The following is a 13,530-nucleotide window of genomic DNA, read 5'->3' as shown; positions in this document are numbered from 1 at the left end:
CCTTTTCCAATCATAGTCTTGGGACAGACAGCAGTTAGCATCCTCACTCTTCGCATTTTATTTAATTTTGTTTTGATAAATAAAACAAGACTGAACTTCTCAGCATCTATTGCCTAAGTGTTATCTTGGAGAATTTACTCAAGTGCCTTTTTTAAAACTGAAAGCATACCTAATGAGAGTCAGAAAAGCATGCATTATGAAGGTAGAGCTCTGTATGCTTTTGTTTAATCCTTGTATCCATAGACTGCAAGACAAATTTCTCAAGCTCACTACAGAACATGTGGTGATGTTAAAAAAAAATTCTGTGGCTTGAACAGGAAGCCTCATTCATTACGTGGTTAGTTCTGTGTACAAATAAATAGCCTTTATAAAAGTTTATCAGCTGTCTAGGCTATGAGTGTTTGATATTAAAATCCTATGCCTTTGAAGAACTATCCTATGCTCTAATATACTCACTTTCTGTATCTACCCAACTTGTCAGAAGTTTCAAAGGTAAGATGTTTTCATCCATTCTGGTTCGGAAGGGAGAACAGTCTCCTCCCATCAACTGCAATTATCTGTAGTCAGCACCTTTTTCAAGTCTTTCTTAGGATCTTCAACTGATTTAGCAGCAGGGCATTTTTCAGTGAAAGCAGAAGATACTTCTTTACAGCAGGGAAGCAAGAGCATACCGAAGTCAGGCATATCACGTGGATTGAATTGTAAATGTACAAGGGATATCATTACACATCAGAACCCAGCATCTGTTTGGGCAAAATCTGCACCTACATAGAGCTGGCACAAACCCTACCCTACCTTGCAAGTGGTACTTAAGGACACAGAATTCAATGGAAATTTTGTCTATGAGTGGAGAGATCCTATCATCAAGCTTCTCTGCAGATCAAAAATATGCTTTAGGGAGGGGGAATGTACTCCTCCTCCACTTTTAGGAGTCCAAAGTGTTTTCCCCCTCCCCCCCAAATAATAGGGGAATTGGAATACTGGTATATAAGTTTGATAAGGTACCAAAAAGAGTGCATTGATCTAAATAATCAAGAATACACTACTCTGAGTAAAGCCACTAATTTGACACTAATTCAAAAGACATGCATGACCAGGATAAATAAAAATGCTTTGTAAAGAACACTGGTTTATGGAACTCGATTAATTGGAACACTGCTGTTACACGAATGAAAAGGAAGCCTGAAAAAAACAGAAATAAAACTCCAGAATGGAGACACTGCTGTTGGCATAACAGAACGGGAATGTGAAGGTACACAGCCTGAACAAGTTCAATAATTAGATAGTTCTGAGGCATAAGAAGCAATGTTTCTGACAGAGGTGACTCCACCCTACAGTGCCTCTTAAAATAATCAGATTAACCACTTAAATTCCAACATAGATCACTGCCAGAAGAAAGGAAGGACAGACCTTCGCAAGGCTTGCCTGTCACTTCACGAAACAGAAAGCTATCAAGTGAAGTGTATCTCGCTTCAATGAGAAGCACTGCTCAGTACCACAGGTAGACTGTCCCTAGGATGCTGCAGCAAATGCTTAACTTTGACAGTTCTGCAAACTCAAATGCAGGCAATCAGAATATCATAGAAATTCCACGGCAGACTTCTAATCAAACCTTGGAATTTAGTCAAGGACACTGGTAGAGATCCATACAGTTCCTAAGCAGGTATTCTCCCTCACCTCTCCAGGAGAATGTTTCCTCCTTCCTCTGCCTTCTCTCTCTCTAGATTGGAAAAAAGAAAGAGATCCATTGTGAGGATCAGAGCAACTCATAACATCTCTTTTCAGACTTAGCGCAGAAGCTACTGGAAGCTTCCTTCCCTACCAGACTTTTCTCCATCCAGTAACTTCAGCACCTGTACATACTGCTAGACAGCTTTCACTTTAGCTAGAATATTAAGGCGCCCAAATAAAACCAAAAGGAATAAAAGCAATTATTCACCTTTGTGTTTTTTCTTCCCCTTAATAGCATTGAGTGACCAGATGTTCAAACTAATGTAAGCTTTTGTTGAGTAAGAGAAATATCCTTGAAGACTTTATCATTAATGTAGAGGTTGAACTGGTTACAAGCAGCACACAAACAAAGTTACATATTTTCACTACACACCCAGAGCATGAGGGCAACTGCTTCTGAGGCAGAGAGTGAGTCTCCTCAAATAAACCTTTACTGCTATCTTTATAGTCTTACCAGCTTATTTTAGTACCATCATTTGAAGCTCTAGTTCCCACAGTACCTTGATTCAGCTCTCCAGAAGCTCTGCACACCAAATGAAGCACAGTTAACAAGACTTACACCTTTCTCACTTACAGTACCTACAGAAAAAAAACAAACTGGAGGCAATTAGGAATCAGAGCCAATAGACTCAATTTAGGGGGGGGGGGGGAAGGGATGGGGGGGGAGGGAAGAAAGACAAACAGAACTTCTTTCACACTTTGAGTTTTAAGACTTGTGTCAAAAGACTAGGACAGAAGTCCAGAGGACAGCTTTCTCTTTTTGGCTCTCTCACAAGCTTCCCACTTGTATCAAGAGAACCATCCTCTGTATCTCAAGTTGCCCTCTCCCATTTATTTTTCGCAGAGGGGGAAAATAGCCACCTACCTCAAAGAGCCAAAAATTAATCAACACTGGAAAAAACCAAGCTGCTCAGAGACAACTGTGAGACACAAGTTTCAAGAATCTCGGATACAGCTTCTTTTCAAAGCAGCAGCCTTGGCTCTAAGGTTTCAAACAGCTATTTTCCTGTTCTTTTTGGAAGCACGCGTGCCACAATTCCAATGACACACAAAAGATCTCTTGACTTCTAGGGCAAGCAACTGCAGTGGCCAACTACAGAACCAGTCTCCACAATGACACATAAAAATACCAACTGTGACCTAAGCCTGTTTCCTGGTTGCTCTGGCACACCTCAACCAAAGGCCTACAAGCAGGCGGGCATATCTCGATGCAGATTAAGTAAGAATTACCATCAGAAATACTTATGACAAAACAGAAGCAAAAATACACAACAGCACAAATCCAAGGCACAAAAACATTAGGCCTTACTGCTGGGCTTCCCTGTTAGCTGTCACTTGACAAGAAAACATAACCCATTGAAATCAACTGCCTGCTGAGGGTGTACAATCATCAGGTGTTTCATTTAATTCTTACAGAAGATATTTATGAAAGAGATCATGCTGGGGGGGCAGACAGCCAGAATTTTCAGTAATGAAATACTCCCTATTGTGTAACTTTCTTTAAATATTATTTATTCAATCTGTTGTCTGATATGTCGTACCTAAAAACAAGAACATCAAAGTAACTTGCTCATTTTACCATTAACAAAATCTTATGTCTTACAGCAGTCAGCTAACACGAACACCTGTCCTACGAACACAGCACTGACTTCTAGGTTTCACAGCTAGTTGTCATGAGAAGGTTCCCTTAACACGTCCGCTTCAATTTATCACCTTACAGCAAGTCAGGCTCTTACCAAGATTACGAGCTCTGCCTGCTTTGCATGCATGTTTTCATCTTTCAGTACTCAGGTATTTAGACTTACATGCATGGTTCCACCCCCACAGTCTGAAACTTTCATTATCTTACAGACAAAAGGAGCCTTGAGAGCTTATGCAACCCAAAGATACTAACTGTATTTTTACCCAGTCAGAACTTTTCAATAGTTTTAAGCTGAACAGAGCTGATGCATCTAAGTTCACCTGTACGTAGAGGTAGCCCAGTAAAAGCAAACCTCCAGCGCTTTCCTGTCCGTGAGTCACAGATACCACCCCAGCCAAATCCTCTGGCAAATTTAGGCCCTAACCAGTAACTTTTAAAACCAGAGGATTTTACCACAGCAAACAACACTGACCATTTTATCTGCCACCCCCCCGACTCCTTGTAGGAAAGTTTGAGGAAAAAACAGAGCCATGGCCCAAGGCAAAGCACACACGGGGGTCCCTCAGCCTGGAGGCTGCCGCCCGGCCCCCTCACGACTTTCACCGCCACCGTCACGGGAAGGCGGCTGCGGGGCAGGGGAGCGAGGGCGCCCTGAGCGTGCGGAGAATTAAACTTCTGAAGGGCCTGAGCCCCGAGGGACGGGAAGGGAAAGCAGGGGAAGGAAGGGAAGCGAAGCCCGGCCCCCAGCCGCCTTTCCCCGCCCGGCCCGGGGCGGAGCGGGCCCGGGGCCGCAGGCCGCGGCGGTGTGGCGCACTCAGCAAAGCGCCGGCCCCCGCCTGCCCGCCGGGCTCGCCCCGCCGGGGCCCGGAGCTGGGCTGCCCCGCCGCCGGCCGGGCTCCTGCCCCCTCCGTGAGGCGGCCCGGGGCGGCCCGGCGGGGCGGGGAGCGTGGCCCGGGGCGCTGCCAACTTTTGTGCGCGCCGCGGCGGGGCCGGGAGCGGGGAGGGGAGCGCGGAGCCCCCCGGGGAAGCGGCCCCGGGCGGGCGGAGGCCCCCGGCCGGCCCCGGCTGCTGAGTCACCCCCCGCGCCCCCTGCCCGCGCCCCGCACACAATGGCGAGGGCGGCCCCTGCCCTGCCCTGCCCGGCCCCGGCCCCGGCCCCTTCCCGGCCCGCACCGTGATGTTGCAGTGGATGGTGAGCGGCGGCGGCGGCTGCGGGCCGGAGCCCGGCGGCGGCGGCAGGAGCACGAACTGGCAGTGGAGCTCGTCCAGCTTCCAGGAGACGATGCGGAAGCGCTCGTGGTCCTTGTCGAAGATGGACTCGAGGAACTTCAGCTCGGCCTTGAGCCCTGACACCGACATCCTGGCCTCATCTCCGGCTGCGGCTCCGGGCCCGGGCCTGCGCCGCCTCGCCTCGCCCCCGCGGCTGCTCTGCCCGGGCCGGCCCCGGCCCCGGCCCTGCCCCTGCCCCCGGCCCTGGCCCTGCCCGCGGGGCGGAAGATGGCGGCGGGCGGGGGGGGGGGCCGGGGCAGCCCCGGCCGGCGCGGAGACGGCGAGCGCGGCGGCGGCTGCCTCGGGACCGGCCTGCGGCGCCCGCCCGCTCGCTTCAAAGGGCAGCGGCGCAGCCCGCTCCGCTCCGCTTCCTTCCTTCCCTTCCTTCCTTCCCTCCCCGCCGGGCTGGGCCAGCCCCGCGCCAGCCGCCCCGCCCCGGCCCGGCCCGGCCCTGCCTCCTCCCGCTGCCCGGGGAGCGCGGCGGGGCCGGGCCGGGCCCTGCTCCTCCCCCGGGGCCGCCCCCGCCCCGCGGCGCTCACCTGGGCCGCCCCGCGCCCCTCGGCCCCGCACGGAGCCGCTCGGGTGCAGCCCCAGCAGCTCGCTACAAGTGCGAGCCTCGCTCCCCAGTGCCTCGGGAACAGCGCGCTCGGTTTACCCGAAGACAAGCGCAGCGAAGCCTGAGAGTAGAGCCAAGCGGATACTCACTGCGCGCAGGGACGAAGCGATGCTGCCCCTCTTTCTCGGGGACACCCCGTCTCCTCGCCTTTATTTGTCACTTTCCGTCTTTGCGTTGTCCACAGACGGTTGTGCGCCTGGGAACAAGGAGCAAGGCTCGAACAGCACCAAGGGGCTACGCACTACAGGGAGCACTGCTGCAGAGTCCCTCTTGTTTCCCAACCAGTTTTAATTAACGTGGTACCACGTGCACACACACACAAAGCTGGAAAACGGAATGGCTTCCTTTTTTTTTTTTTTTTTTTTTTTTTAAAAACATTGATATTTTATATAAATCTTTAATTCCAGAGGAACTGGCAGCGCTTCACAAACCACAAGCTGAATCTTTTCAAGTGGTGAGAACTCTAATCTTGATCCAGAAAAACAGTCATGCACATGCCCAACTCCACATGGCAGCATATGGAAGTCTTATTGATTTGTGGGCTTGAAATCTGTCCTTCCAGCAAAGAGAGCCGCAAAGAACATACTTTGCTGCAAAACCAGCCAGGAAGGATTGACACTAGCTAAAAACTCTGAATGAAAGATACCAGAAAGTCCAAAGAGTTGAAAGACCTGTTTTTTGTTTTGTTTTTCCGAGTATCATTTGAAAGGTGCCTATTGTAAAGTGTGTGCAACTCAGCCTTCCTAGAAGGGCTGAACTGTCTTGTTAGCTCAGACTCTTTAGTCTGCAAAGCAAGGACAGAGAGCAGATATGACAGCTGTCTGCCAACGCGTCATCGGGCAAAGTGAAGACCTTAAAGAGATAAGGGAAGACGTAAGCAAAGGGCACGTACTCCATAAACAAACAGCAGAAAATTACAAGTCTACCTATTAAAAAAGGAAGGCCTGGAAGAGCCTTTCTATAGGAACACTGGAAGCAAAACCAAACAAACCAGACTTTGTTAGGCATTACGTGATGTGATGCGTGAAACAGCAGAGAAGTGTATTTGGTGACTCAGCCCTATTTCGCTCAGACGATAGGATTTTGGCCTAGAACGCCTCACCGCAGCAGGGAGGCTTAGTGAGTTCAAACCGCACCTTTCGTCATGTCCTCCCCAGAATTGCCTCTGGCCATCCCTACCTCTGGGCGTCCATTCTCCTCGTCCTCCTTCAGCATTCCCACCTGCCTCTCTCCTCTGCTGCACCCCCCACCTGTTTGGGCAGTGGCGAGGTGCGGGTGTGCTGGTGGGCAGGGAGGCTGCCATGGCTGTGCTACCTGCCTGGCTGGCGGAAGGCACGACAACCTCTCTCAGGCACCCAAAGATCCAAACATCATGGTGTATCCTGGCCATCTGGCAGGCCAAACAAACTGCTTAATCGGCCAAGTGCGTCCTGCAAGCCATATGCTGTTTAAGTCTGGAAGAGAACATTCCCAGCTCCTTCAGTCTGCCTTTTTGTTGCAGGCTTCAAGAAGCAACATGCAGCTGCACTGTCACCACTCCCCAAAATTCTGCTGCGCTTTTCCATGTTTAGCAGGCATTGTGCAAGCTGGGAGGGCATAGCTCTGCCTGCGAATTCATTTCTGTGTTAAAGACCTTGAGAACACATCGGGGATGCCTTGCTGTCTGGAATACAGAAACTGCTGCAGAGGTGCAAAGAGCTGTTCATCATGTCTGATTCATTCCTATTCCTTCCTTCAGGGACTTGCCGAAGGGCTTAAACATGAATCTTACATTGGTCACAAGGTGACTCAGGAAATCCTGAATTTCCCAAAGACCAAAACGAATGCACGTGGGGAAAGACCTGACATCTCTGAGTAATAAAAGAAATTATTATCAGTAAAGACCCTCAAGAGCACTGTATGAGATTCCAGTAATTACAGATGCTCTTTGGTTTCCTTGATCTATACTGCCTGAAAGCACCACTTTTTTTCTACCTTTCTTCCTGCCTGTAGATGTTTGATAAATAGAGAGTGGTTTCCATGATGTCATGCATCTAGATTTCCTCTTCCTGGGCTCTGCACTTTTGGCCAAACCTCTCTGCTATGAATGTAACATACTTTCATAGCCCTCTTTGTTTCTTTTCCCCGGTATTTATTAGGTAACTTGATAATAACTGATCTTGGAATTGAAGAGATACTTTAAGGTTTTCCCAGGTAGCATCAGAACGTGAGACCAGAAAAGACAAATAATGGCTGATACACCCACATAGAGAAGCATATGGCAGGAAACCTTACCTGGAACCTTGGCAGAGGCAGAAAGACAGTGAGTCAAGAGGATCCTGCTTCTCCGAGATGCAATCCAACCTGTCTTGATCACCATAGCTGTGCCTTCATGTCAGCTTCTGAGCTCGGAGCGTCTAAGTCATAGCTTCAGTCACTTGAAGTCACTTCCAAAGCATTTTAGAAAAACATTGTCAGTGCATTTGATGGACAATACAGTTTCAAGAAACTCAGTATACAGAGGACCCTGAGATTGCTTACCTCCTCAAATACCCACTTTACTTTTAAAGACTGCAACAGTTACAGAATTGCATTTCAAAAGCCTCACACCCCTTCCTGGGATCCATAAAGTCCTAAGCCTTACAGGGCTTGGCAAGCTTAGCTTCCCTTGTCATCACAGAAGCTTAAAAGGGATGGATAGGAGCAGAGGTCAGATGGCAGGCTCAGTCCTGCTGAACACCTTTGGCTGGAGGGGAAGACAGGGAAATGGACAGATCCCCAGATCAAGAACTCAGCACAGATGCAATCTTAGCCATAGCTAAATGTGCAACTTCTTCCCCTTTCCTTGTTTTGCTAGGCAGCAAAATAGTTAACTTGGTCAATATTTAGAGTATTAGCACAGAGCATCCAGGTTGGCAGGCACTGAGATTAACGGGGCAGGTCAGAGCTGTTGCTTTCAGACTCTGCAAGCACAGACAGATGTCACCACATCACTTAGTTTAGAAAAGACAAATCAAGCACAGCTCAGCAACCACACACACAGCATGCGGGGCTTCTCAGTTATTGTTACTACTTTTTGTAGATAAGTTTAGATTTGGGGGAGCAAAGCAGTGCCCATGGCAGTGCTGTCCCAGTCAAACACTCTGCAGAACGTCAAAAGTGCTGCACCAACACAAACATTACGGGTATCATACCAAAGCTGGCATGCGATCCTGCCTCACTGAGGTCAAATACATTTTGGGAGGCAGGGACATTGCAGAACCAGGTGTACAGTCAGTCTTCGGAGCCAACCACATTCTAACCACTGCAGTAACTCAGCTAATTTAATTTCTGACCCAGCCTTGAAGACTTTCCCAAGGCTACGCAGTGAGCTGGTGTCAGTGCTGGGATGTGTCCTGCTTATGCTGTCTGTCAGCAGCATAAGCATAAGTCCATCGCTGGGTGGAGAGCTCATGCTAAAGGTTTTTATGGGAAGGGATTAATGTCAGTTCTGTTGCTCCCAAGTGCACCTCACAGACACTTCTTTCTTGCTGTCATCCCAACAGGACAGGCCATGCTTTACCAAGGTCATACAGCATCCATAGGAATCAAAATACTGGTGAGCTAGGCCAGAGATCTTCAACCACTCTCTGATTTGGAGTTCGCAGGGCCCCAGAGAGCACAGGTCAAGACCTATCAGGAGCTGGTAAGGGATCCTTGACATACTCTGCATCAAGGAACCTTCAAATGTCAATACAAGCTTGGTGATACAGCGTCAAAAAAAAAGTGGCCAAGTACATTTTAAGAAGTAATCCTCTTATCTTTACAGGTAAAAGAAGGACAGAAGATGAGATACTTTTCTCCATTACAAAGATGGCCTGCAACATGAGAGGTTACCTGATTACTGAGAAAAAAGTCACAAACCCAGAAGTCTCAGAGAAACAAATGCAAGAACAAACCTTGGAAAAGAATGACCCTAGCAAATGCCATTCTGCAAACCTCACTCGTTTTCCACTAGGAACAAATTATGAGCACAAAAAGCCACTAAAACAGATGAAGGATAGAAGACTCACAAGTAGTTTTATTTGCCCTTCACAAAGAGTGGTACTTCCTATAGAATTAAAGTCTGTGAATCAGAATCAGAGAATAAAAGGGATGTAGCAGAACCTACATATGGGGCTTTTAAAAAAATTTTGAAAGACTGCATCACAACAATCCATAAATAACTTTGATTCAATTTTCTTTTGGTACAGCACCCACATAGTTTGGGAACTGGTTTAACAATTGTGAACAAGGAATAAAAATAGAAAATTAATGAGCAGGGAAAAGTATTTATCATTTTTAAACGGATCATGGTAGTGCTGTGTTAGAGCTGATCTCAAGACTTTCACAATGATCTACAAGAGACTATGACTAACGAAATTATCAGCTAACAGAGAGGCATTCTGCATAAAATGAAGACAAAATAATTCCAAGAGGTACAAAAAAATTAAAATGGTAAAAACCAAAACAACCACTTGATTTGTAAGCCACAAACCTAGTGACTCCTGGTTTCCTACACATTTCTGGTTTTATACCACCGTACCACTGCATCTTGCTTGGTATCATGCTGTACAACCCCTCACCCCTTCCCGGTTCCTTCCCATGTCTCTCACTTCTTACTTTGCACAGGATTCTCCATATTTCCTCCTACTTCCACCATCAGTTCTGGCTAGATGAGACAGAGCAGATGCTGTGGCTGGTTTCAGAATCTATCCTGCCATATCACAGAATCACAGAATTTCTAGGTTGGAAGAGACCTCAGGATCATCGAGTCCAACCTCTGACCTAACGCTAGCAGTCCCCACTAAACCATATCCCTAAGCTCTACATCTAAACGTCTTTTGAAGACCTCCAGGGATGGTGACTCCACCACTTCCCTGGGCAGCCTGTTCCAATGCCTCACAACCCTTTCAGTAAAGAAGTTCTTCCTAACATCTAACCTAAAACTCCCCTGGCTCAACTTAAGCCCATTCCCCCTCGTCTTGTCACCAGGCACGTGGGAGAACAGGCCAACCCCCACCTCACTACAGCCTCCGTTGAGGTACCTATAGAGAGCAATAAGGTCGCCTCTGAGCCTCCTCTTCTCCAGGCTGAACAAGCCCAGCTCCCTCAGCTGCTCCTCGTAGGACTTGTTCTCCAGGCCCCTCACCAGCTTCGTTGCCCTTCTCTGCACCCGCTCAAGCACCTCCATGTCCTTCTTGTAGCGAGGGGCCCAAAATTGAACACAGTACTCGAGGTGCGGCCTCACCAGAGCCGAGTACAGGGGGACGATCACCTCCCTAGCCCTGCTGGCCACACTGCTTCTTATACAAGCCAGGATGCCGTTGGCCTTCTTGGCCACCTGAGCACACTGCTGGCTCATATTCAGCCGACTATCCACCATCACTCCCAGGTCCTTCTCGGCCAGGCAGCTCTCCAACCACTCCTCTCCCAGCCTGTAGCTCTGCTTGGGGTTGTTGCGCCCCAGGTGCAGGACCTGGCACTTGGCCTTGTTGAACTTCATGCAGTTGACCTCAGCCCATCGGTGCAGCCTATCCAGATCCTCCTGCAGAGCCTTCCTACCCTCAAGCAGATCGACACACGCACCTAACTTGGTGTCATCTGCAAACTTACTGAGGGTGTATATCCTACGATATTTACGTCAAACTGTCTAATGAAAAAACATATTATAGATAAAATTCCATGTTTTTGGCTAATACCTTGTTAATACAGTTGAGCTCTGGTTTGTGCACAGGGCAAGACCGAGCCTCTACGGCTATTGCCCAGGTGGGGAGCGGCTTCTCTCCTCTAGTCAGTGCCTGAGGTTTAGAAAGTTTGTGGAACAGTTTCTGGTTTAAATTATATAATGTTTATATTAAATACAGTTTGAACAGGCCAACGTGTTCAAGGGGCAGTAAGAGCAAGGTCAGTACATCAGGTGCTGCTTGTCAGTGCCATAGCACGAGGAAAGGAAAGCTCCTTGATAACCACGGAGACAAACCTGTACCTGCAGCACTGCACTGTGATCTCAGCAGATCAACAAGCAGCAGAGCAAGGGGCGGGACTCGGAGCACAGACCTGTGAAGGGTGACTTAAAAGGGCTAACCACCAGAGTGAGCTCCTCGGCTGTGCACACAGATCCTCTTTGACACGCTCCAATCCCAGATCTGGCTTGCACTCAGCTGCAGGCACAGCACAGAACCACCTTGACACGGCACAGCGTGTGTGTGACACCTGCAAGGATGCAGTGGGGCAATATGCTCACCAGGACGATTTTCTTCTCTAGACAAGACTCTTAACGTGCCCCTGAGTGTCTGAGAAAGAGCTGCCTGGCTCAGAGAACCAGCCTCACACGAACACTGCAGCTAAAGGATAGTTAAACAGAGATATCCTAATGCCCATGGGGACAGGAGGAAAGCAAAAAGGCTGGAGGGAAGCAGCTGAAGGATCTTAATCATCCCCTCCACCACACTAGCACATGACTGGATTGTAACCAGAAGTGGATGTAATGCACGGTCCTGCGTTTGTGTTCTGGCTTCCAAGCACTGCGAGCACTAAGTAAAGACAGGAATTATTGAGCATTGAGACAGAGAGGCAACTGGGGATTTAAGCAAGAAAAATAAACTGGGAAGGAGAAAACACGACCTGAATGCTGGACCAAACTTCCTGGTGCAGTGATGGAGGAGACAATATCCCTGGGCAGCAATTGCAGAGTGTGCCAGTGCTGCCTCAGAGCAGCCAGCAAGGGGGGACAGAGGTGGGCAGGATGGGGAAGGCCAAAGGAAAAGGTTGCGGCTTCAGGATGGCAAGGCAAGCAGGGCAAGGTGAGCTGTAGCCAAGAAATGTCCATTAGAGCCTGCTTAGAAACCTGCTCTGGCCAGACACATCCCAAAGTGAATCTCAGCACACCACTAAGTAACCCGGCTTCAATTTCTGACAGCATGAGCAGCCCTGGCAAGGCCTGGACTTGGAAAGCATTGCTGCCAGTAGTGCAGGCAGCCCGGGTGCCTTGCAGCGAGCTGACACCAGACACAGAGCTCCCACACCACCCTCAGGAGGCAGCCCGAAGCACCCTGCAGGGCCAGCAGTGCCCAGACCACACCAAGAGCAACAGCACAGCACAGACAACACAGAACACAGACACCAAGCTGGAACTGCCCTGCCTGGCAGCGCTCACGCTGTACCTGACAGACCCCCACACACCCTCTCTGCCTGACCATGACCAATCCTGAGAGGCCCCATCCACTGCAACGACTTCAAAGCACATGCCCTGCTGCGTGCCCATTCACGACCCTGACCCAAACATAGCATTTGCCCCCCAGCTTACCTTGGCAATGCTGGGAGGCAGGTTCCATCCTCAACAAGGAACACAAAGGCTAGCCAGAATGTTGCTTCAGGCACAAGGCTCCTCTTCCCCTGCAGAAGCAGAGTGCCATCAGGCACTGGCACGCCAGCCAAACTTCTTCCAATGCAACACCCTCCTGAGAAGCAAAAGAGTCATCAACTGCCCTGCTCTGCTACTCAGTCAGATAGACAACTGCTAGACAACTCCCCACCCCCCGCCAACCATCCCTCACACATAGTATCTGCCCCTTGACTTACTTCTCAGGGGGTCAGGATCCATCCTCAGTGCGGACCACAGAGGCCAGCTAGGATGTTGACAGTTTCTTCTTCATCCCCTGAAAAGAGGAGTCACCTAGAGGGGGGGCGGATAGACTACCAAACTGAAACCCATGCCCGTTTTCCACCTTTTCTCCACTCACCTTCCTGATCCAGGTTTAGTGCTTCCATTCGCCATGCCGAGGCAAGGTCATGTGGCTTAGACCAAGGAGAAAGTACAAACATGACAATCCACAGAACAGTCTATACCCACTCCTCTTCTTCCCTACCCCAGTAGCCAAGCCCCAGACCCACGTCCTCCAACCCAATACCACCGCTTTGCTCACCTAACTTCCCAGAGATGCATCACACTCCCTGCTCCTCTTGCACTTTGAGCATCTCCAGCATTTCAGGAACTGGAACCGTTGACATCTGACGTGACACAGGAACGTAGCAGGAGATGCACACTGCTGTCACAAGGTGCTTGCCAAGCCTGCGCACCAGGCAAAACGGACTAACGAAACCAACCCACCAACTCTTGCCCCACAGTGCCACCCACTCACCCTCCTGGCTCGTTCAAGTTTCCGGCTTAGTCCATGCCTATGACCAGAAGTTGGACTTGATGATCCTTATGGGTCCCTTCCAACTCGGGATATTCTATGATTCTATGACCTGGGCTACGAGAAACAAAAAC

The 13,530-nt window shown here is 49.3% G+C and overlaps 1 protein-coding gene and 1 long non-coding RNA gene across 3 annotated transcripts in view; both read right to left on the bottom strand.

The window, feature by feature from the left end:
• UBE2Q2 (ubiquitin conjugating enzyme E2 Q2) overlaps positions 1–4,802 on the bottom strand; it is a 41,725-nt gene extending 36,923 nt beyond the window's left edge. The window contains exon 1 of the mRNA XM_032194711.1: positions 4,547–4,802. Coding sequence (XP_032050602.1) covers positions 4,547–4,732 — 186 coding nt within the window. The 5' untranslated portion in view covers positions 4,733–4,802. The remainder of the gene's footprint in view (positions 1–4,546) is intronic.
• Positions 4,803–12,849: 8,047 nt separating this feature from the next.
• Positions 12,850–13,261, bottom strand: LOC116493294. Of its 2 annotated transcripts, none has more exons than XR_004253736.1 (3): positions 13,184–13,261; positions 13,001–13,055; positions 12,850–12,916 (listed from the first exon to the last, which is right to left on the bottom strand). It is a non-coding gene; the product is annotated as an uncharacterized LOC116493294 (long non-coding RNA). The 2 variants fall into 2 exon arrangements; XR_004253735.1 differs by having other exon boundaries at positions 12,883–12,933.
• Positions 13,262–13,530: the final 269 nt, after the last annotated feature.

Source organism: Aythya fuligula, chromosome 11 (assembly GCF_009819795.1).
Source record: "Aythya fuligula isolate bAytFul2 chromosome 11, bAytFul2.pri, whole genome shotgun sequence".
In the NCBI taxonomy this organism is placed as follows: Eukaryota; Metazoa; Chordata; class Aves; order Anseriformes; family Anatidae; genus Aythya; species Aythya fuligula.
This window is presented reverse-complemented; position numbering and strand designations above follow the sequence as displayed.